This window comes from Buteo buteo, chromosome 4, assembly GCF_964188355.1.
Source record: "Buteo buteo chromosome 4, bButBut1.hap1.1, whole genome shotgun sequence".
NCBI lineage: Eukaryota > Metazoa > Chordata > Aves > Accipitriformes > Accipitridae > Buteo > Buteo buteo.
The window spans coordinates 43,837,978-43,860,288 of NC_134174.1; the positions used below are offsets into that span (position 1 = coordinate 43,837,978).

The window sequence follows — 22,311 nt, forward strand, 5'->3', positions numbered from 1 at the left end:
ATATTTTAAAAAATTAAAAAAAAAAAGAACACAAATCCTAAAAAGTTATAAATGAAATTCTACCTGTATTAAGTAGTATCAAAACTGAGAACTTCTAAAATCTACTATATCAACAGCTCTATTTAAAATGCAAAACCAAGTAATTTTAAAATTAAGACTTTTAATAAATTGTTGTTTAGAAACATCCATGTTGAAATTCCAACACAGCCAGTCTCCTGACAGATCAAGAGTTAGTAATTCACCAGATTCTGTCAACATAGTCCTCAAAAACCCTGAAGTTCAGACAAGGCCATTTGGAACCCAAGTCTCAAGTCATTCTGGGAGGAGGGGGGCACATGGGGAGTGTCCTGTAGCACCTATAGCATATGGTTGTTAAAGCTGCTGAAGATTACTGTGCTGATCTATCTTTCTTATGACTTTTGATCCAAAGTAAAAAGCAAAATGGCAGCCTTTTACGACATTTTATTCTATTCTCCTTTTCCACCTCCTCCATTAAAACGTTTTCCTCCTCTCTTTTTCACTATCCGATATTAAAAAGTCATTCATTGCAATAAAGGGATTTAGTGATTTGGGAGTAACTTTTGTATACTGTACACCCTCTAGACACCTCAGAACTATGTTAATAATTTTCTCCCTATTAATTGTCTCATCAACTCACAGCTGGCTATGCTTTTTATTTCATTATGTTATTCATCAATCTAAAATAGAACTATAACAGAAAAAGAAATTGGAAAGGAGCAATTTCAATATTTCAAAACAGATGCAAATCAACGCCAGAGATGCTACACAGCATATTTTTACCGAGACAATTCTATACATGTCTGAAAAATGAACTTGTAATAAACTCATATCCTGTGGAGGTATGTTTTTCCTTCCATCTTATGAGCTAATTATGCCAACACAACATAACGTTTTCCTAAATGCCTTATAAACTGACCCAGTTACGCAGAAAGTATTATTTTTAAATTGATGTGATAGATGCAAACTGGAACGTTCGGATTTCAATTGTGGCACCAATTCCCGGATCCCCTTCCTAAGTAATTTAAGGACTTCCTCCCAATAGTTTTTCATATTCTTTTAACTGACATTTTATCTTTATACAGTATCTCGGCAGAATGAACATGCACTAAAACAATGACAGCCCTTCTTTGGCTGTCATCTCTCATTCTGGCAAAGACAGATGTCTTACACTGGCTTATGCCAATAATAGAGCCGACAAAAAACAACAGAGACTACCTGCCTCTGATGTAAAGGCACCAATTCACATTTGTGACACTCATTTGTCAATTAACAGATTTCTTCCATTGTTGACACATGGGACTTAAAAGATGTGGGCTAGAATGTGATGAATTAAAAAAGACAGATGAGTAAGCTATGAGCTGCAAAGTAATACTATAATGTGCTTTAGATAGGAATATCAACTGACACCCCTGACAGGCCATACAAGGTTTTATTTCATTTTGCTCTGTATCTGGGCTTCATACTTTGTCTTCTTTGTTCTCTTTTCATCAAGCTCCTAACATCTCATTCTGACAGCCAGAGACATTTAAGGCACTTTCGTTTCAAATGCAAGTTAGCGTACTTGATTTGTCATTAAAATGCAAAACGATTGCCATTGCAGGTAAATGTAGGTATGCTTAAAAGGTTGTATCTGCAAAGTAAAAGCTGAAAATGGTTTCTGGCTGCTTTGCTTAACTCTTTCACCAGCCTCAGAGTTTTTCTAAGGCAAGTGTCACTGTGCTCTAATAGAAATGTAGCAGCACCTGCAGCTTTATACAGGGTACATTTTAGTATATTTAAATAACATAAAATCTTGAAGTTACAATGTCAAGCACAGAGAGATACTGTCAAGTTTATACATGGAGCCTTAGTATGATTTACACAAGAATTTGAAATGAGTCTATCATGTGAAGCGCTCTGGGGTCAAAGCTTTCTACTCTCATGCACTCTGCTAGCTAGACACCAATGAGGAAAAAGCAGGAGGTGGGGTTTGTTTGTTTGATTTTAATACACTAGTTGTGGCTGGTTTAGCTGGAATCACTAGTGAGGGAATTTTAACAGCAATTTACTTTCTCTGTTCAATGAGCACTTAAAGAGACACGAAGGCCTTTAAATAAATAAATAAATAGATAGATAAATAAATTAATAAAATTGCTCTGTAGCAAAAAGACAAGGAACAGATTTAAAAACACTGCAGAAAAATAGACCTGCACAGGATGGAAATGAGTAACACCTAGCTTTCTACATACATGCACAGACATGAATGCACTCTATAAGATGAATAAGGTTATTTCTGTTCAACTGGATAGATTCAAACATCAAGGATCTCACTTGTGTTCAGCATACGAAATCTAGGGAAAGGAAATACTATTTTCTGCAAGTGGTAAAAGGTTTGAAAAGCAGCAGTATAATTTAAGTATGCAAATTTTCTTGCCACAGAGGTAAGTTCAGTTATTATTTGATTTTAGGAACTTACATATGAACCTTTAACATAAGTCTGTACCTACGTATCTTTTTTGTAGACTTTCTTGTGCTTTTTTACTAGGAAAAAAGGGTGTGAAGAGGGTTTCACTCTGCTCCCTAGGGTGCGGAAGCCTTTTTCCTTTTTTTTTCCCCCCCTAAGAATGACAGCTGTATGAAAATTTGCAGTCAAGGAATCATTCAGGAAATCTGATTTAGATTATGACCTCATAGTGCATTAAACAAAAGGTACAGAACCTGAAACATTTGATGCTTCTGTGTATACAATGACACTATTCTGCCTACTGCTAGGATGTATCTGCTACAACATAGGAATTATTTATTCATTCCAGGTTATATGATAGTAATAGGCTATGCCTACAAGTATCAACTTTATAACTATCAGCTATCTTGAAGGGTTTCTAGCACTACTTTTTCCACCCCGATTAGTGTTAATTGCTTCCAGTGCACATCTGTCCCCACACAGAAAGAAAATTAAAAAAACCACATGCAAGACAGTACCTTAAAGCTGACTTCACACTTTTACTTTGGTTTAAAATACTAGGGCTACAGCAACCAAGATTTTCATCTGCTGTACTAAAACATACAAGGAAACACTTGCCCGTTCACTTTTAGCCTAATATAGATATATGTCCTCTCTTCCTCCATTTACCAATTAGTAGAAAGTGAGACAAATGATGGTCAAAACAAAATCTACAGTAATGCATTAGTCTCCTTGACTTTAGAAACTTCTTTTCTGTTGCTCAGTCATTTAAATGCAGGTGAAGTTCTTGTTTCAAACCACCTGTGGTTGCAGTGACCAGAGTCTAATTCAGTGGCAAAGCAGCGGCCCACATTAAATGGACTGAGATAGATTCTCATTAGAGATACCTCCACATTTCAAAAGCCCTATTGTTAGTAGTAATAACAGACCATTTGTTGATATGACTTATTTAAAGGAAGCCAAAGCATTAACAGTGAAAGAAATTGAACTACCCTCTGACACTCCCCATTTAGGCTGGAAGACAATTTATTAATTGTGCACCTGGTAGAACTGGAACCAATACTATACAGGAACAGCTGAGCTAGCTAATGCCTGGCTGATTGCAAGCAACAGATCGAACAAAAGAAAAAGCATTTGCAAGAAAGCAAGAACCTCATGTTGCACCTCCACCCAAACCTCTCAGCAGCACCTTCAGCAGCCTTCTGCTGATTTAAGGAGCTGGAGGCAGTGGGGAGGAAGAAAAGGCGGCACAGAGTGAGGGAAGGAAGTAAACTGGACACATACACAGCCTCTCACTTAGTTGGCTAATTTCCATTTCTTAGAAAACATAGTATCTGACAATTTTTTCCCAAAGCCATTCCAACATAACCACCTTCACACATGACTGTTTCTGTGCTATTCCAAAAAGTACTTCACTGTCCAAGATAGAGAGTGTATTAAATGCAAGATACTACGTAGAAAAAGAAAGTGTTCAGATCCTTGAGCATCCACACACTGGACTGTCAAATTATCTTAACATAACTGTGTTGGAAGCAGAGTTTTCTGAATATTCAATATATTGTTAGTCCTTGGCACATCTAGAACATCTTTCCCTCAGCCTTTAAGTGCTTTAAAATAATCAGTACACTCTATCTCTTATGTAACTAGGTCAAGTTTTCATCTTTCCTCTCCAGCTAAAAGGTCTTGAAAGTCCTAGGAGCCTAAAACAAAGCATCCTCACCCCATGCTTTTGTGGCCATGTGGCCTTGCAGAGTCATAGCACTGTAGCAAGTCTCGGACTCTTCACATTTAAAATGGTTCAAGGACAATTCTGCTGCATTTTCTTGTGCTTTAAGAGATTTTACGCTCCAGAGACAAAACAGATTTTTAGCATTTGGTAAAAGAGAATGAGACCAAAAATACATGAACAAAAACTTCAAACCACTGTCACCAAAATAAAACCTCACTAGCGATATCCTGGTCATAAAAAGCTGCTCTGTTGCTCTAAGTAGGTAACTGGATGCTCCCAAACACCTAAGGATTTAAAATTAAAATATACTGGTCTTGAAATAATGAAAAGACAAAGAAAAGAAAAAAAAAAGAAAAAATACTGATGATTAATAAATATCTAAACTAATCACTAAAGAAGTCATTTAGGTCACCACAAGTACATGCCTCTTACAAAGAATACGTATGCTAACTTTGATCTTCAAACTAATGGTTGGAAATGATGATTTTAAAAAACTATTAAATGTAGGTAATAGGTAGCTTTTCTGTTAAATTCATAAACTGAGTTCCCTGTTGGCATGTCTGATCGCAGATTAACATTCTAAGGGAAAGGCAGCTCACATTTCTGAATGTAATTTAAAAACACTGAGCACTATGATGTCTTTCCATTAGGCGTATTCCCAAGGAACAAACAGCACCAGTCAGCCCACCTGCCAAATGGGAAATGCAGAGTTGGCTCAGAAAATAAAAGCCACATTTTCAATACCACAAAGTATATTTTAACTGTATATATTCCCCACCTTTTAACATTCAGCAAAGCAGGCACTGAAAAATGGTGCTTAATGCAGATTCAAAAATTAAGGACTGAGCATTTGCACTCAAAATGGTTGCATCAGTCCAATACGTTATATAAAAATGAACCAGCTGAGAGAACTGAGCACGTAAGCTTCATACCAAAAATAAAATAAAGTAAAATAAAATAAACACACACACACAGACACACACACCCCCAAAAAAATCCCCAACAACTTTTTTAATTCCTTTGTTCATTTTACAAATATAAAAAATTAAGTTTGGAGTTGAAAAGTAATAAGCTAAACTTTTTTAACTCTAGTCTTCGGTGCAACAACATCAACAGAGCAAAAGCCTGACTTTTACCAAGCTGGAACACAGTGAGTTTGTATCTACACTAAACAGCTCATAATCTGAAATATGCATCAGCCACCATTGGACTAACATCATCATGCTGATGTAACTTTCCTCCTATCAGCCTCAATAAGAGCTGATGCCAAGACCGATACTAAGTACTTCTGAGAGCTTATACAGAATTGAGTGAAGAAGGGAGTAGAGAGTTTAAAAATAACAAAAACCTGTAATAATGTAGGTAGGTTTGGATAAAACAATCAAAAGGGAGATAGACATTTGTAATGTCTTGTTACTTAAGGACTTTTTAACCCCAAGACTGCTCCCATTTTGGTCCAATTCCCTCAAGGTCAGTTATCTCTCCCAACCACCCATCTCTGATGTGTTGTATCTTTTTTTGTTAGTAACCTGTAAGTAATACGTTCTTTTTTTCTAGGTTGAGTATGAGGTTATCACTGACAAAGCTCTATTGCAAGTGCTGAATCAAAGTAGACCAAATACTAGAGTATCACCCCTAAATTTTTATATATTAAATATAAAATCTATATATTATACATAATATATATAAAGGCATTATACATATATTATAAAGATGTTTATATACAAGATGGGGTTTTGTGTGTGCGTCTCTGTGTAAGTCTCTGTGTGTGCATATATGTATTAAATGCCAGTAAACTACTTCTGACAACAGCGTCACACATGCACTGTGCTTTCTATGAAAAAATGAACTGGAGGTGTGCACACATTCAAGTACTACTATCTACCAGTACAGCTCATATACCAACTGCACAGGAAAAACATTAGAAACTTAAGCACTTGAAGAGAAGCTATTTGAGTTTGGTCCAATTTACAAGAGCTTATCACCTTCCCTGAGTTTTGGATGGATTACAAACTATCCACACTAGATATTTTGCATCTCTTATTTGTGTTCTTTTAAAAGTGATTTCTATAGTTTTTCACCATAGCAAGGGTTCCTACAAACATGAGCAATGAGATGGTTTTAAAAATCAACAAACTATTACGGCTGTATTATATGAAGCACATTCACTGCTACCACTTACGGACTCGGGGGCAAATTAAGTTAAAAATGGGGAAGAAATTATAAAGAAAGAAAATGATCTTCCAACTCTACCAGTGAGCAACTCACTCAGGCAAGCATGGTCAAAAAGAAAGACCAGGAGAAACAAAACAAAAACAGAAATAAAAATCATAAAACTTCACATGATTGCCAGCATAAGTTCACGGGTAAAGCCTGCAACTGAGCTGTAACACTGCATTAACTATGACCTTAAAGACAGTATAATTATTGTATAGCATATCTGGTTTGACATACTGGATCCTGAGCCTGAAAAAAACGCATGGCCCTTTTGCACTTTTATGATACTCATTCTTCACACTTGCATGAGCTAAGGGCTTGGGGATTGTCTTTTTAAACTGAAAAATCATCTCCAAGATAATTTATATAAAGATGACTTCCATAAAATGCAAGATATCAAAAATGGCACAAACCACAAGACAACATATAACAAACAAGGAATGGATAAACAGAAGCTTTGTAAGGATTTTACTTGCCAAATGCCAACTAGCTATTTGTACCATGACCACTCAGCAGGTTTGTTGAATACTGGAGGACAGAGACCCTTCTTACTCGGTGACTGGTGAGCAAAACTAGTCAAGTTCTTTACATTTGCAACTAGATGCTGGGAATCTTGTGCATTGCATTAAAGAGAGAAGAAGATACCTTTCAACAAAACAGAGAGGAAAAGACAGAGACAATAGCTCCAGGGTTAATGCAGGTTCTTCCCTTCAGTCAAGCTCCTTGTCCTCAGACAACAGTTATTTCTGCAGTCCTTCGCTCTTGTTTCACAACAGCAGTGATGAGGAAATACTGTTTTAGAGTAAGAGAAATTAAGGAAGTCAGAAAGTAAGAATGGTCCATCTGATTACTATACTTATAATGGGCTCTTTATCATGCCCTTTTCTTTAACCCCCAATACTCTTCAAAAAAAAAGTAGTTCTTAGTCTTAAAATCCAGATAAACACAGACTACGCAGAAGTCACCAAGACATTATTTGGCATCTACTGACATTCTCTAACAGCTAAAACAAGTGCATCAACCTATTTCTCCTCCAAATGCCAATAGTTGCCATAGATTGCGGTAGTCTTCCATTTATTAACTAACTGATTTTCTCTCAATCTGATACAGATTCCTGTCATTCAGAATGGAATTCAAAACAAAAGCTAATTTTTGTTTAAGACTGATTACAGTTCTCATAAGAAGAGCTGGGTTGACTGTGCCAGTGAATTAAGCCCTCCGGGTACCCAGAGAACAAGTGCAGACTGTGTGGATTTAGCCTCCAACATCACTCCAAAAAAACAACTTCAATCTCACACAGGAAACCAGATGAAGAGAAAGCAGTTCACTCCCCGCTCATTCAAACACAAAGAAAATGATGTGACGCAAACATCAGTTCACTGGGAAATGCTCCGCCTCAGTCAAAAGGTCTTATCAACAGCCTTGAGTCAATGGATGGTTAATATGACATCCGATCTCTGTTCAAGTCCAATGAGTTTGTTATTCACCTTTGTTCAGGAGTACAGATTTCACCTTTACTCATGATTGCAACAGCCCCTTAGGGATGGATATCACCAAAAAAACAACTTTCAGCATCCACCACAGCAATATTCTCTTGCTATATTTAAGGATGTAACAGTTCAAGCTCACAACGTTATTTTCCTTAATGTCAAATTGTGCAGTATGTTTAACATTTTTACCAGATTTAACAGCTCTAGTAATCCTCCTAAGAATTCTCCACTGCACAATATGAACACACACTGACCCCCTGGCCAAAGGTTCAGGCAACAAGCTTTTGCCCAATTCTGCCACGTGATACGCTCTCAAGACAACACCTTCCATAATGTTAAGGCTTCTTGAGAAAAGCAGAATGGAAAACAATCTTATGTTCTGATCTGTCAGATACAGTAAATCAATAGATAATGGCTAGCACTGGAGGTCAGAGGTATATATACTACAGTGTTTTCACAGTCCGTTAGTGACTATGTGGCCATAAAAAGTCAAGAAAGGATCAATGGACAAAAAGAGAGGCTGTTGGGACTAAAGAAGATAACAGCCATCAGTACAAGATTGAAATACAACAATTTATACTCTAAGTTTGTCCTTACATACTACTGAGTTTGGAAAAATAACGTATCCATCAAAAAAACAACTTACATCCTTGGCACAGTATGCTGAAATCAGTGAGATATTTAAGTACATACCATAAGCCATTAATCTGATATTTTTAAAATTAGTCATTCACTGGTTCCCTTCATATCAACAATAAACCAATGACTGCAAATAAGACACAGCAGGAAAATACACAAGTCACAAAAACAGACACAGAAAATACTATGTAAAGGCAAATATTCTATAGCAACATTTAAAGTTGACAAAGTAACAGAACAAAGGCATGGCTACTGTATGTGAGACAAGGTATATCTTAATAGTATTTTTTAATATTATTCAAAGTTTTCAAATAGGGAAAAAAAGTTTTCCTTATACATTACCCAGATCACATCTGGTTCCCGTTGAAATGCCACTTTTCAAAAGGGGGAAGCGTGGTGGGAGGGAAGAGGAGGGGAAGAAAAGAGCAAGGAGTAGATTTAGTTTTGATTGTCTATCGACTGTCAAAAGTAGAATTAATATTTGAAGTCTAAAAACCTTTTTGTTACTGGTAATACTCTCTTTCCATTTTTACAATAGACATACACCTTTATCCTACATAACACCCTAGGTATTACCCATGTAGAAAGTGAACCCACCATCACACTTGTCTTGAGTCCATCTAGTAGGATAAGACTATTTCATAGTTATTTTAATAGAAAGATAATTATGCATAGGGTAGTCCATAGTGATTAATGTATGGCTTCATCTGAAAGACCATTACATCTGTAAATTTTAAATAATTTAAATGATTCCTTGTATATAAATATTTCATTTAGCAAATTGATTTGCAACTGAACTGCTTCTAAAGAATGACCACCTTTAGCAGTGTTAGTGTACATTTATTTTCAGACATTCATAGCATTTCAACATTACTTAAAAAACAGCATCTTGTGCTTACTGTAGGACATCCCTTACAGGTAAACTTTAAGTACCCACCTCAAACTACAAACCTACTCATTTAACTTGATATGTTGCTGCAATAGTAGGAAAAAAATTATCATGGATTTAGACATTTCAGATTGCTTAGCTGTGGAAAACACTATCTCTTTGTTGAAGTCTCTAAATACAATTCCACTTACTTTGAAACAGTGAACTATTTCAAGTATAAAATTTACAAACATTTGTAAACCACTGTCTTCTTAGAGTAAGAAAGAAATCTCAGCTACTACTAAACATCTTTTTTTAAAAAAATACAAAATCTTTAATACTTAAACATATTAATTCTCTTTTCACATAGTAAACTGTGGTCATGCTTGAAAGAAAACAAAAAAACAAGGAGAGTGTAACAGATTAACTGCATAGCTCCAGTACACTTATTTCAGACAACATACTATAAATCATCTTGAAACAAAACAGGCAATTATAATGTGCACAAATGTTATGATACTATGCATCTCTACTGGTCCAATGGTTCTAAATTATTGAAACCGATGGCTGAACAAGGGCATATTGTTTCAACACACTTGGATTACTTGAACGATTTGAATTCTTTCTTTAGCTATCCAGTGCTGTGCAGATCTCTCTAATGTCAATAAACAGATAGATGTCTCCTAGATAATTCAGGCCACATCTAAGGGGATTAAAATATATGACCAAAATTTCTGTAGCAATGTGTTTTGTTTGTGAAGAATCATGATTTTTTTTCTTCCCTTCAATGCTGTAAGCATCTAAAATTGAAGCAAGTACATACATTTTCCTTCAAAGCATTCAGTGAGGACAGAACAGCAGCTCCTTTCTCCTTCTAACCACTACCCCATATTTCAATCCTCTTCACCTCAGTGTAAAATAAACACGAGTGAGAGCCATAAGACAGAACCATTTCAAAACACAATCAGCTATTTGTAAACAACATTCTTTCTCCTACAGAAAATCTGCAACTGCTAGTTGCAAGAAAAAGCAGCAAGTAAGATAAATCAATTAGCTTGCTAATTTCTCACCCTCGTTTATTTAGCTCTGCACTGTATTTGTTGTAATTGACTATAATTATGTTAATTACTAACTCCAGCATAATTACTATATTTATTGTCATTGAGCACACTATGTACCCAAAGCAAAGCTGGCATTTGTTGGGCATCAAAAAAATAAATAAATAAAACCACACAACTGTCAGGAGGGGTTTCTCTGAAAACTGCCTGATATACCTTCAGCAAATGAAAGGGCAAAAGAGATTTCATGCAATGCTAGTTTGAAAGCATCGGTTCATTAAGGATATTAATTTTCTGATAACTACACATTTAAGCATGACACACTGGAGCAGTATCTACAGGATTTAGCAATTATTAATGCGTGACAGTTTCAAATGCTAAGTGAATCAATTAAACAGCAGCATTCACAATTTGAGAAGAGATAACTGCTTCATAACTGCCTAAGACTACAATTTTCACATGACAAAAAAGGGCCATTCAGGCTCCTTCAAAACCTGACAGGTCAAGAAAGAAGTTTGAAACAAAAGCACCTTATAACCATCATCTCTCCTCTTTACTTGTCAGATCAACTTTGCTAGTGTCTCCGCTGAAATGGCATCACCATGCCAGCTGCCACAAGGTGATTTTTCATGTCTTGTCAAAGAAATCTTTTATTCTATTTGCTCTGCATTAACATGTTACATTTATTGATCAAGCCCTTTCTGCAGCCACAGCAGGGCACTGTGCTCTTATGCCTAAGGGGGCTTTGATGTCCTGGTGACATTCTAGACCGAATAATGCACATACTAAATGGATTTAATGCAGAAATGTGTTTGTGCATGACAGCTACATTAATAACAGCCCCTCACACTGATAAATATGCAATTGCTACAATTAAGAGTTACCCAATTATGGTGAAAATATTTTTCTACCTTATAAATAAAACCATCAAAAAGTTTTAACAATAGTGCATTTTCTTCAACATTTTAAAATGCTATAAAGATCAGTCTAAAGACTTCTAAAAAATATGTCATGCTTTGTTTTGAATTCTGGCTTTTATTTCCATTTCTCTTTTGTTGTTGATCTTCCTGTTCTGCATGTCTTATTGCTGCACAGACTGGGAAGGTGGCAAGGAAAAAAAAAACCAAAAACAAAAACAAAAAACCTCTCTTTCACATACTCAACTCACAAAGAGGAACATGCCCTGTAAAACTGAAGCCCAGTTTCAAGCTGCCACTTGCATATTCCCCCAGGCAAGAAAACAGTAGGCAGAAGAGAGAAACAAACAATCTCTAGTCCACAGAGAGGATATTACAAAACCTCAGCCTCACAAAAGTCATGGTGGAACATTCCAGACTAGGATTAAAGTTCAAGGGGATGTTTTCATACATACAACCTCTTAATCGGACAGTGGAAAATATGCACAAGCACACACTGTGCAAATTATTCATGCTTCTAGCAGAAATAATCTGCACCCTAGAGAGAGGGAAGAGATATCTGTATCTCCACGAGCACAATTATTGGATTAATCCTCCCTCATTGGCCAAGATTAAAGATTCACTCTCCCTTTCACCTCATAGTTTAGACCCAAAAGAAGTCTTTGTAATACAAAGAAAAACAACTTGCATGTTTAAAGCTACTGAGGACAAAATTAGAAGATGGACTTCTCTGTGAATTGAACTGTAGATGTTATTTATAAAAACATGGCACCTATCTGTACAAAAACACTGACATCTGTTATTCAAGCACTGGAGTGCATTTAGCCTTTAGTGTGAAAGCAGAAATTTGGCATAAAGAACGTTTTCTAAGACAAATAAAAGAACCTTTGAATAGGTTTCTTTTTCCTCTCCACAAGACAGCAAAATGCATCTAAAAAAAAAAAAACAACTTTGTATTTCATCCAAATCTCTTCTCCCTACCCGCATTACATGCTTCCTACTTATTTATTCTTTTCTTTCCTTCACCAGTGATTATTATTGACCTTTTTTTTTTTCCAATGAAATCTTCAACTTCCAATGATCAACAATAGTTTTTCTTTCCCTCTTGAAATCCTTTTCAGCAAAGCCCCCCAGTAACACTAACACTGACACATCAGTGACTTTCCTCCCCATGCTCTATGCTTTCATTAAATGGGAACCAGTGAATGCTTTCCACATATTATGAAACAAAATAGTGACCTTTACAGTACTCTATTATCAAGGAAGGTTATCAAATACAGTTGCTGTGACAGACTCAGGGGCAGATTTCCAAAGCAAAACATCTCTGCTCCTGAAACATGCCTTATTGAAAGCACACGGTGTAAATAGTTCATTTCTAAAGTAGCTGAAAATCACTACCAATATCAAATCAAAACAGCTGCTACAACTCAGGCCATTTTATGATGATCACACCAATAATGCTGCTGAATCATAGTATAATTTAGGTCAGAAGGGGCACCTAGAGGTCATCTAGTCCAATCCCCTGCTCAAAGCAGGGCATCTTCAAAGTTAGATTAGGTTGCTCAGGGCTTTGTCCAGTTGCGCTTTGAATATCACCCAGGATGGAAATTCCACAGCCTCCCTGGGCACCTCTTCTACTCAGCCCTTCACATAGTGAAGCCTTTCCTTACAAACAGTTGGAAATTCCCTTGCTGCAACCTGCAACAACTGCCCCTCATCCTTTTGCGGTACATCTGACAAGAGTTTGGCTCCATCTTCTTCACAACCCCCCCGTTAGTCCCAAAAGGAAACAAAAAACATTAGAAACTATTTAAACAAAACCTGTAAAGAAAACAGCATGAGAAGAAATAATTCATAAGTGGACTATAGTGGTCTAGGGTTGAAGGATTTCCGTCCCCCAGAGGTGTAAACAGGAAGCAATCCAGCGGCACTGTATCTTGCTGATTACAACTAGCATGCTTTTAAGTACGCACCAATTTTTCCCTTTGCCTCACAAACAACAAACTGCTCTTACTCCTCTTTTTTCCCCCAACATCCCCATAAAGAGTTCCCTTTTGCCATTCACCTCTATCTCTCCTTTTCCTCCCAGGAAAACAGGGAGCCGCGTAACCATTGCAACTGGTAACAGTCACTTTGCTTTGGCTGCCAGAAGAAAGAGAATTGGATCCATGTATCATTCAGGGTAACCAAGGAGAGAGAGTGGGTCTTGGAAAAAGGCAAACAAGACAGACAATTCTTTTAAAGAACAACTTTTTGTGATTATTTAATCAAGTGTTGCTATTAAATTTACCACATCTGATGCAAAGACAATTAAGCATCTACACAGGCCCTAATTTTTATTTAGTAAAGAGGAAGGGGCTCTAGCTCTGACTCTGAAGTCAGAAAAAATTGGTGAAAAATATACATTTTCCTCCATATTAAATTGCCAATACAAAAGAACTAATGACAACCTTCCCCTGCTCCAATTTAGTTCTCCTGTCCTGTGTACATTTATGCATTTACATGACACCCAAAAAGCAAAAAATCAGAGAAATCAGAGTAACAAAACCACCACACATAAGAACATTGAATCCACATAATTACTCTTCTTTGCAGGAAAAAAAGAAGACAGACAGAAGTGCCATAAGAACCAATAATTACTTAGAAAATTTCCCTAATTTTTTTTTTAATTATTATGCAAATCTGTATCAACTCAACAAGTTTTTAAAAAAATGGCGGGGGGGGGGGGGGGGGAGAAACTCCTTGGTTTGTACAAAACCAAAACAGCATCTCTTGAAATACTTTATTAAGGGACAAGCTTGGCAAAAGTTATTTGTGTGTAAGTCACAAAATATAGCATGTTTGACTAATTCTTTCCCACTTTACTAACAGCATCAGCCAGTCTTCCCACCATTTTTCCAGTATACCTGGACAAGACTCCGAAAAGACACATTTACAGTGGAAAGCCTTAAATGGCAAAATAACTTACCTGGCTCTATCCTGACTTTTGCAACAAAGTTATCTTCATTCTAGCAGTATCAAAATCAGTACAATTCATTAACACAATTGTTCAATCAAGTATTACATTATATCAGTTGCATAAGAAAGTTTTGTGACATCTGTATCATGCGGTACAAATACATCTTTCTGATAAGACTCTCTAAAGTGGATAAGCGTGTGTGTGTGCGCACAGTAAAGACTGCAAGTCTACAACTGCACACAACTTCTGGTCCAGAAAGGACAGCACTAGCACTGTCTTGCAAGAAGAGTTTGCTGCCAACTGACCACAAAGCTGAACACGTTACTACAACAGAGATACTGCTCTTTCTCACCATGCAACTACGCCCATGATAGCAATATCAAATAACATGACTGCAAATACTGTTGCCTACAAAATTAAAAAAAAAAACTACAAACTTCCCTCTATGCTCAATTTCTTAAATTCTTAATGCAATTGTTATGTTGTCAGAAACTCTATTGACACTTTTATCTAACAGAATTTATTGCCTGCCACAGGAGGATGACTGCTTCCCAAAATGGACTTGGCAGTAGCCATACTTACAGAGCATAGGACACAGAAACCCTATAAGCAAAACAACATTAAAAAAGGTTGGTAAGTACTTATTCACTGCCTAACACTGAGAACAGGTAACTGTTGAAAATTTCAGCGTTTCTCTGGCTTAAAATTCTCAGGCTAAAAAATTAGCGATCACTGAAATGTCTTTTTATTTCAAAGAACACACACACACTCTCATCTAATAATGAATCATATTATAATGAAAACTCACATCTTTACTGCAAAATAACTATTGTGCCAGCAAAGCACAATATTCTCTTTATCTTTTTCTAGATTTTGATCACGCTTGGTCTTCTTCATGCAACTTACACCTTTACCAACAGATATAAAGTTTTTCTAGAAAAATCAAACTCCTTTTTAAAGAGACATTAAGTTTAGAGTTTCTTCCCCACTGAACATACTAAAATATATTTTTCAAATTAAGCATTCACTGATAAAAATCATAAACTCATCACTATACTACAGTATTGTCAGATTTTTCAAGCAATAATATTTGTTTAAAGATGACAATGATCTTAGTGTTTACACTTGCTTCAACAGCTGCTCAAGACATCTCCTCTATATTCACATTCATTTAAGGCTATGACATTTTTTCTACATCTTATCTGACTCTATAATATGCAGGCACAGTGTTCATATATGAGTGCAGACCAGTCTGAACAGCTACTGTATAATAAATACTTCATTCTTAGTTTTTGTATGCTTAGTATATCTATCACAGCTCAAATAAGAAAACATTACTGCTCTCATCACATTTAGTATTAGCTTCCCTAAGCTATAAAAGAAAAAAAAAAGGGGGGGAGGGGGACAAAAAAACACACCACACCAAAAAAAATCCCCACAAACCAAAAAAACACCACCTCTCCTCTTTCCACAGATCTGATTTCTGACCTTAGAATACTTTTACAGGTTTACAACAGCAAGCTATCATACATCAAAAGTTGATTGCAGCTACCCCAAAAACTAGCACTTTCTCTCATGTTTCCCCACAAAAGATTTTAACACTTTTTTTCCCCCCAAACCCCAATAAAGCCAAACTATATCCCTTCTGAAAAAACAGGCTAAGTGATAGTGTTTTGGGTAGCACATGAAAGAAGGGATGAAAACACAGATTTGAGAAATATACCAATTAATTTTTCCGTGAAAACGTGAAGTAATGACTTAAAGTTTTAAAGTGGTATTTTACATCTAGATTTAATGTTAATATTTTACTTTATGAAATAAAATGAACTCAGAGGAACTGTTCCTCAAATCACGTGCTAAATCAAGGAAACAAACTTCTTTTTTCTAGATGTAGTACCTCCAGAGGTGTAAAGAAGGAGCAGTCTTGCTGATGACAGGTTAAATATGAATATACATGCAGAACTTGAATTATCTTCATGACAAAATGAAAAAATGCCCATTCAATTCCCTCCCCCAGCAAAATTCTTCTGCTTACAATTTCTACAGTCATCAGCCAGAAGTATAAGACAATAACAATCTACAGATTGGTTAGTGCCTCCTTTGCTCTGCTACCTCTTGCATGTAGGAATCAGTCTTTCAGAGCTGACAGTGGCTCAAGATAACACCTATGAGTGTCAAGTAAGTTAAAACCAGTGGTTGTTCCCCCCAGAACAAGACACCAGCACACTACTTTTATATGTCTTACTCCTCACAAGCAGACTCTAAGCTTACCCTCAATAAAATAAAAAGAAAACTCAAGACAGTCCATCCCTACCACTGAAAAACTATGCTTTTTCTTAAGCAGACAACTACACTCCATTCCTTTCTCCCTACTTACCTACAGAGTTGCCAGCCTGAAAGATACACTGCTGAACCAGGCTCTCTCACAAGGATTCAATGAAAAATGATACTATAATAATGAATGGGAATACTATAGAATTCTAAATCAATCCATATATTAAAATAATTAGAATTTATGTATAAATTCTAACTGCACGTAGTTTTAGCACTTAACTACACAGCTGCCCAAAAATAAAATCATACAACACAGACACATCATCTGGGAAAAAAGTATTATAAACCATTTACGGTAATAACCAGAGATGTACAAATAAAAAGAAGGGAGAGAAGCACACACTTACTTGTGTTCTGGTTAAGAACAATTCACTTTGGATCCCATTCTTCACTTCTTCAGGTAGTGATGCTAATTTTTCATTTTGAGCAGAGAACAAACTATAAGCTCCTCATTGGGCATCATTTATATTAACATGAGAAATTTCCAGACTCACCTGGTTATTTGTGTTCTGAGTATGCAAGAAAAGGAGACAAACATTGCCTATAAAACAGTGTCACCCTCTTGATAATAACTAAATGTACCTAACATACTTGTTTGTTTCTACTTTGAAAAAAAAAAAAAAAATCTATTTTTGGAGTTGGTGCCCATATTGCACTTGAAAATCTATATAATGCCACATACCTTAACAAGTTGAAGCTAAGATCTAGCCTTTTTGCCATATGTCCATATTTTCTTCCTAGGAATTCTGGAATTTCTTCACAGTCTTGACTAATGTAGGACACCTGAAAATCAAAAGCAAAAAGGAAACATTCCGTAAAGTGGATTACTTAGTCTCCTGTCCAGATTCTGTCTCATTGATCCAATGACAACACACAATATAGTAAATATTTGTTACAGCTTTAAGCTACATCAGTTTTACTGCTGTAGAATCTATCACAATCTCATTTTCCTATTGATACAATCAGCTTAATATTTATTACATCTATAGTCTTATGTACAATGTGTTGTCTCCTTTCAGGTAAAAATAATTTGATTAAATGCATCATGTTTCTTCTATTCCACTGTTAATACTTTGATCGAGCACTACTTTGTATTACCGTTCTGATACACTCCAGAAGAAATTTTTTTGAAAGATCAGAAGCCATTCAAAGGACTTTCTAGTTTGCCTGTCGGTACACAACACACTAAAAGATCACTTTCTAAAGTTTGGTCCAGAAGTACCTAAGCAGTGTACTGTCAATTCCACTCTCATAACCATTCCTTGAGGAGATTATTATTCCCAGTGGTATGCTAGGGACTGAGCAAGAGGGCTGCCTGAGATCTGAAAAACCAAGCATGAACACCCATGTTCAGATCACACTGCTCCTTTTACCCAAAATACTTACGAATGTCTTACCTCTTTTTCATACTAGTTCATCTAACCCACCTTTAACAATCATAGGAAGAATTAGTGGTAGCAAAAATGCACTCTATACAGATTTTTTTTTTTTTTTTTTTAAGCCAGGATTAAGTGAGTGATAATATTTCCAGAAAAACACAAACAATAAAACAGCTAAACTTTTTCTATTCTCTCTGCTGTATTAAGTCTTTGATTTCTGCAAAGAATCCCCACCAAGCCTGCCAAATCTGTCGTCATGAATTCTATACATCTATACTGGCTCATCCTCCCAGTGTTCAAAATGTCAGTATAAACATTGACATTTCAGATTTGCGCTAAAGAAATCTTAGTTGCGCTTAAATGGCAACTTGCTAGTTAAGTAGATTTGAACACTGTGTTAGACCACTATCAATAAGATATTGCTATTATCTAAATATTTTATATAAAGTCAATTTCAAGACCATATCCCATTGGTCTGAAAGATGTTAGATGAAAAATATGTTAAAAAGTCAGTCAAACTTCATTTTGATAGAATTTCACTTTCTGTTAAAATAGAGACTCCTCTGCAGAACAGAATGACAGTATGTACTTTTGCAAGTCATCCCGGTCTTACACTCTAAAAATGATTGCAATCTGATAATACTATATTGCATCCCATTTAATTCATTTTGTTCAATAACTTCAACAGATAAAGCTGACAACAGTGAAATAATTTTTACGAGCAGAAAACAGGTAGCTTGAAGCTCAGTTTAACAACTTCTTCCCCTTGTTAAACCATACCTGCTCTTGCAATAAATTCTGCTACCAGACATACACATGACTTCAGCAAATACAAGGACAAAAGGGAAAGGAACTGTTTTGGGTAGTTGGCATCCTAATGGTTTGGACATAACAGAAACCATTTTGCAGAATTTATTGAATTAAATATGTTTTATTTTTCCTCCAGTTTTCACCCAAGACAACTACAACGCACTTTACAACATACATGCAGGTATGCATACAAGAATTGCTTCATTCTTCACTGAATGGTAGATTTCTTTAAACTAATGCTTGCAAACCTTTGGGAAGACACCACGTTAACAGCAGGATAATACTTTGGATTCAGCATTTAGTTCAATGTAACACATTGAGATTGAAATGACTAAAATATGATGCCTATTAACACTAGGAGTGCAAGACTATCTTGAGCAACTACAAACACAGCAAGAGCACAGACCACCACTTTCCTTTTCACCCAGGGAGGAGTGGTGGAGGAGGAGCAAGAGACTCTTGACATGCATTCCCACTGCTTCAGAAACTTACCTGGCTATAAATGTTCTAGCTCCACAAGAAATGAAGTTGATGAAAAAAGGTCATACAAATGTGGTTTTGAGCACACAGGAGGCAAAATACATAAAATGTTGCAAACTTCAGCCTTTGCACTGTTATAATATACAAATATATTTGCATAACTGGTACAAACAGATTATTCACAGGCATATTTGCAGATGAAATATAGTTGTCATGACTATTTAATGCTGAGGCCTTGTAAAAGGAATTTTACTTCCACAACGTCCACTTCAGCACATTCACAGTACGAGCACCTTTTTCAGTTTAAAACAAACAGATTTACTTTTCCACAAAATACACAAAGTGCATTCAACTTCAGATTTCTATACCTCACATACATGAACTTGCTTCAGATACCCAAGAACTCTCTTTACTATACTCTCTTTACTGTAAGAACAGTAGCAACTGCCAGTGATGCAATACATGATAAGCCTCTCTGAACAAGTTTTCAAGAGTTATTTCCCCACTCTTCTGCTCTTTAATCCTTGAACAATGCTGATATAAAACAAGACTTCAGTAGTCCGAACAACAGAAGAATAACATTTCTTCATTTTCATTCTTTCAGTTCAAAGGCATTTACCAAGAACACAATAAACGTACATAATTCCGTGTTCTTCCTTTTGCATCCATCTCAAATACCCTCAAAATAAGTATAAGCTTTCAACTACATACCCAGAGATGTCATCACTGAGAAATGAGAGCAAGCATACTTTTCCCAAGACTCCTCAGCATTTTGGGTACATCAGGCACATCAGTAACAGCACATTCTTAGATTTTTCTATACCATCACAGAACATCATGTTTCCATTGCGTAATTCTCCAACTCGAATCTAATACAGGTTGGTCACACTCAATCATTCTTATTACTGGTGCCCTGCTCAATATCCCACTGAAACGTTCAGAAAGTTTCCTGCAAATCCCAGCATCAGATAGCCTATGGACATCTCAGACATTCTTGCAGACTCTTCAACACACTTCATGTAATTCAAGAAAAAAATGTTTTTGCAAAGTATGTGAAACGTAAGTTAACCAGTCAATAGCAGCTGCACCTCTCTTCTTCTTTAGTTTCAGAGGATATTACCACTTAATCTCTGCAATCATTTTACAATGATATTGTAATCTTAGTAACTCATAAAGTAACATCTTTAATGAAGAAAGTCACCAAATAGGTCATGTATGAACTCTAGATATTGCATATTCCCTTCCATTGAAAGGAATAACATCTGGAGAATATTTCCAGTCGATTGAGCATTATATTTTACTCTATGCTCTTAGAAGATTGTACGTTAGGCACATAGCCAAATTAAGAATATGCTTTACTCAAAGGGGCTCAAGGCATACTCAAGGGAAGAGGGCAGCTTGTTACTCAGGGCCATAGTGCACCACAGAGACCACACAAACCGTTTCCTGCAGCAGCTGCAAAATTAGTCAATTGCCTCCATATCACACACATATTTACATAAATGCCACACAGGAATAGTGACCAGATTAAAGAAGCAACTAGATAGGCAGCACCCTGGTTTAATGTCAAACCATTTTCAAAAAGAAGACAAGCTTATTTTATTTTTTTTTTTTTTTTTGGGGGGGGGGGGAATTTGTTAGTTTTAGTCACAGGTTCAGCAGTAAATGACATCAATTTTTAACCAGAAAAAAATTCAGTAACCAAATAAGGCACTGGGTAAAGGCCAGTAGGATTTGTTTTAGTTCCCAACTTCTCTCTTCAACCAAAACGAAACAGACATAGAGTTTACTTTCAGCGGGAACACTTAGCATATTTCAGTCCTTCTCTTTCGGCTTATTCCCGCAGCCTACTCAAACCTGAGAGCGGCAGGGTCCAAGAGCAATCGGAGGTCGCTCTGGAGCACGACACGCTCCTCGGCCCACCGGACCCCGCATCGGGCTCCACCGCCGGCTGCAGATCTTGCACGGGAGTGAACTGTTACAGCCGCACAGCAAAGCCTCAGAACACGCCTGTTGCATTTGAGCAGGCTACAGCAGCAGCAAAAGTGGCAGAGTAAGAACCCCCTGCCACCAATGCCCCCGATGCTCCGTTACCTGTCCCTTAAGAAAAAGCACTGCCAGGACACGCGCACATCCCCACGCCGTGCCACTCTGAGCACACCCCCGCAGGCCGCCCCGCCTTCTCGCCCCGGCCGCCCGGCGCTTTCGGGAGCAGGGACGGCTCCTCGGCTCTTTCCCTGCGGCGGCCTCGGAGCAGCGTGTTTGCGAGAGAGGCGATACCTGAGCAGCGTCCCGTGGCGCGGTGCCTACGTGCGGCTGGCAACTAAAACGCCCCGGCCCCGTGCGAGCCCACCGCCCCCCCCCCCAACCCAGCGGGCGCCTCCCCCGGCCCCGGCGGAGCGAGAGCCCCGGTGGAGCGGCGGGGAGCCGCTGCGTGAAGCTCGGGCGGCCGCTCCCAGTGTCGGGGGCGGGGACGCGCCGGCCGGGGCGGGCTAGTCCCCGGCAGGTGGGGCCGCCGTCGCCCGGGCCCTGCGAGCCGCGAACACTTACTTGGGCTCCGCTCACCACGACCCCTGCCATGGTTGCGGGGCCGGCCGCGCCGGGGCTTCCGCGGGCTCGGAGCTCCCGCGGGCTCGGGGCTCGGGCCGCCGCCGCTTCCTCGCGGCAGTCAGCTGACGCGGGCGGAAGCGCGGCCGGGCCGCGGGTGGGGGCGGCGACGGCGCGGGGCTCCCGCCGCCACCTGCGGCCCGGCTGAGCGCGCCCGCAGCGGCCCCGGGGAGGCCCGCGGGCGTCCTGCCGCCCCCGGCGGCCCTCGCGTCCGGCTGGCGCTTCGGCCCCCCGGGCTGGTCGCCCCGAGGCCCTGCCGCGGGCTTGCCGGCAGGACCGTCCCGCTGAGGCGGGACGGGTGCGCTCCAACGCGGCGCGTTGACGGAGGCGGCAGGCGAGAGCCTGGGACTGGCGTGGGGC

General features: G+C 38.1%; 1 protein-coding gene across 1 annotated transcript in view; it reads right to left on the reverse strand.

Annotated features, from left to right (window-relative positions):
• LRMDA (leucine rich melanocyte differentiation associated) overlaps positions 1 to 22,095 on the reverse strand; it is a 701,183-nt gene extending 679,088 nt beyond the window's left edge. The window contains exons 1-2 of the mRNA XM_075025695.1: positions 21,895 to 22,095; positions 17,358 to 17,458 (exon numbers count right to left, since the gene is read on the reverse strand). Coding sequence (XP_074881796.1) covers positions 17,358 to 17,458; positions 21,895 to 21,924 — 131 coding nt within the window. The 5' untranslated portion in view covers positions 21,925 to 22,095. The remainder of the gene's footprint in view (positions 1 to 17,357; positions 17,459 to 21,894) is intronic.
• Positions 22,096 to 22,311: the final 216 nt, after the last annotated feature.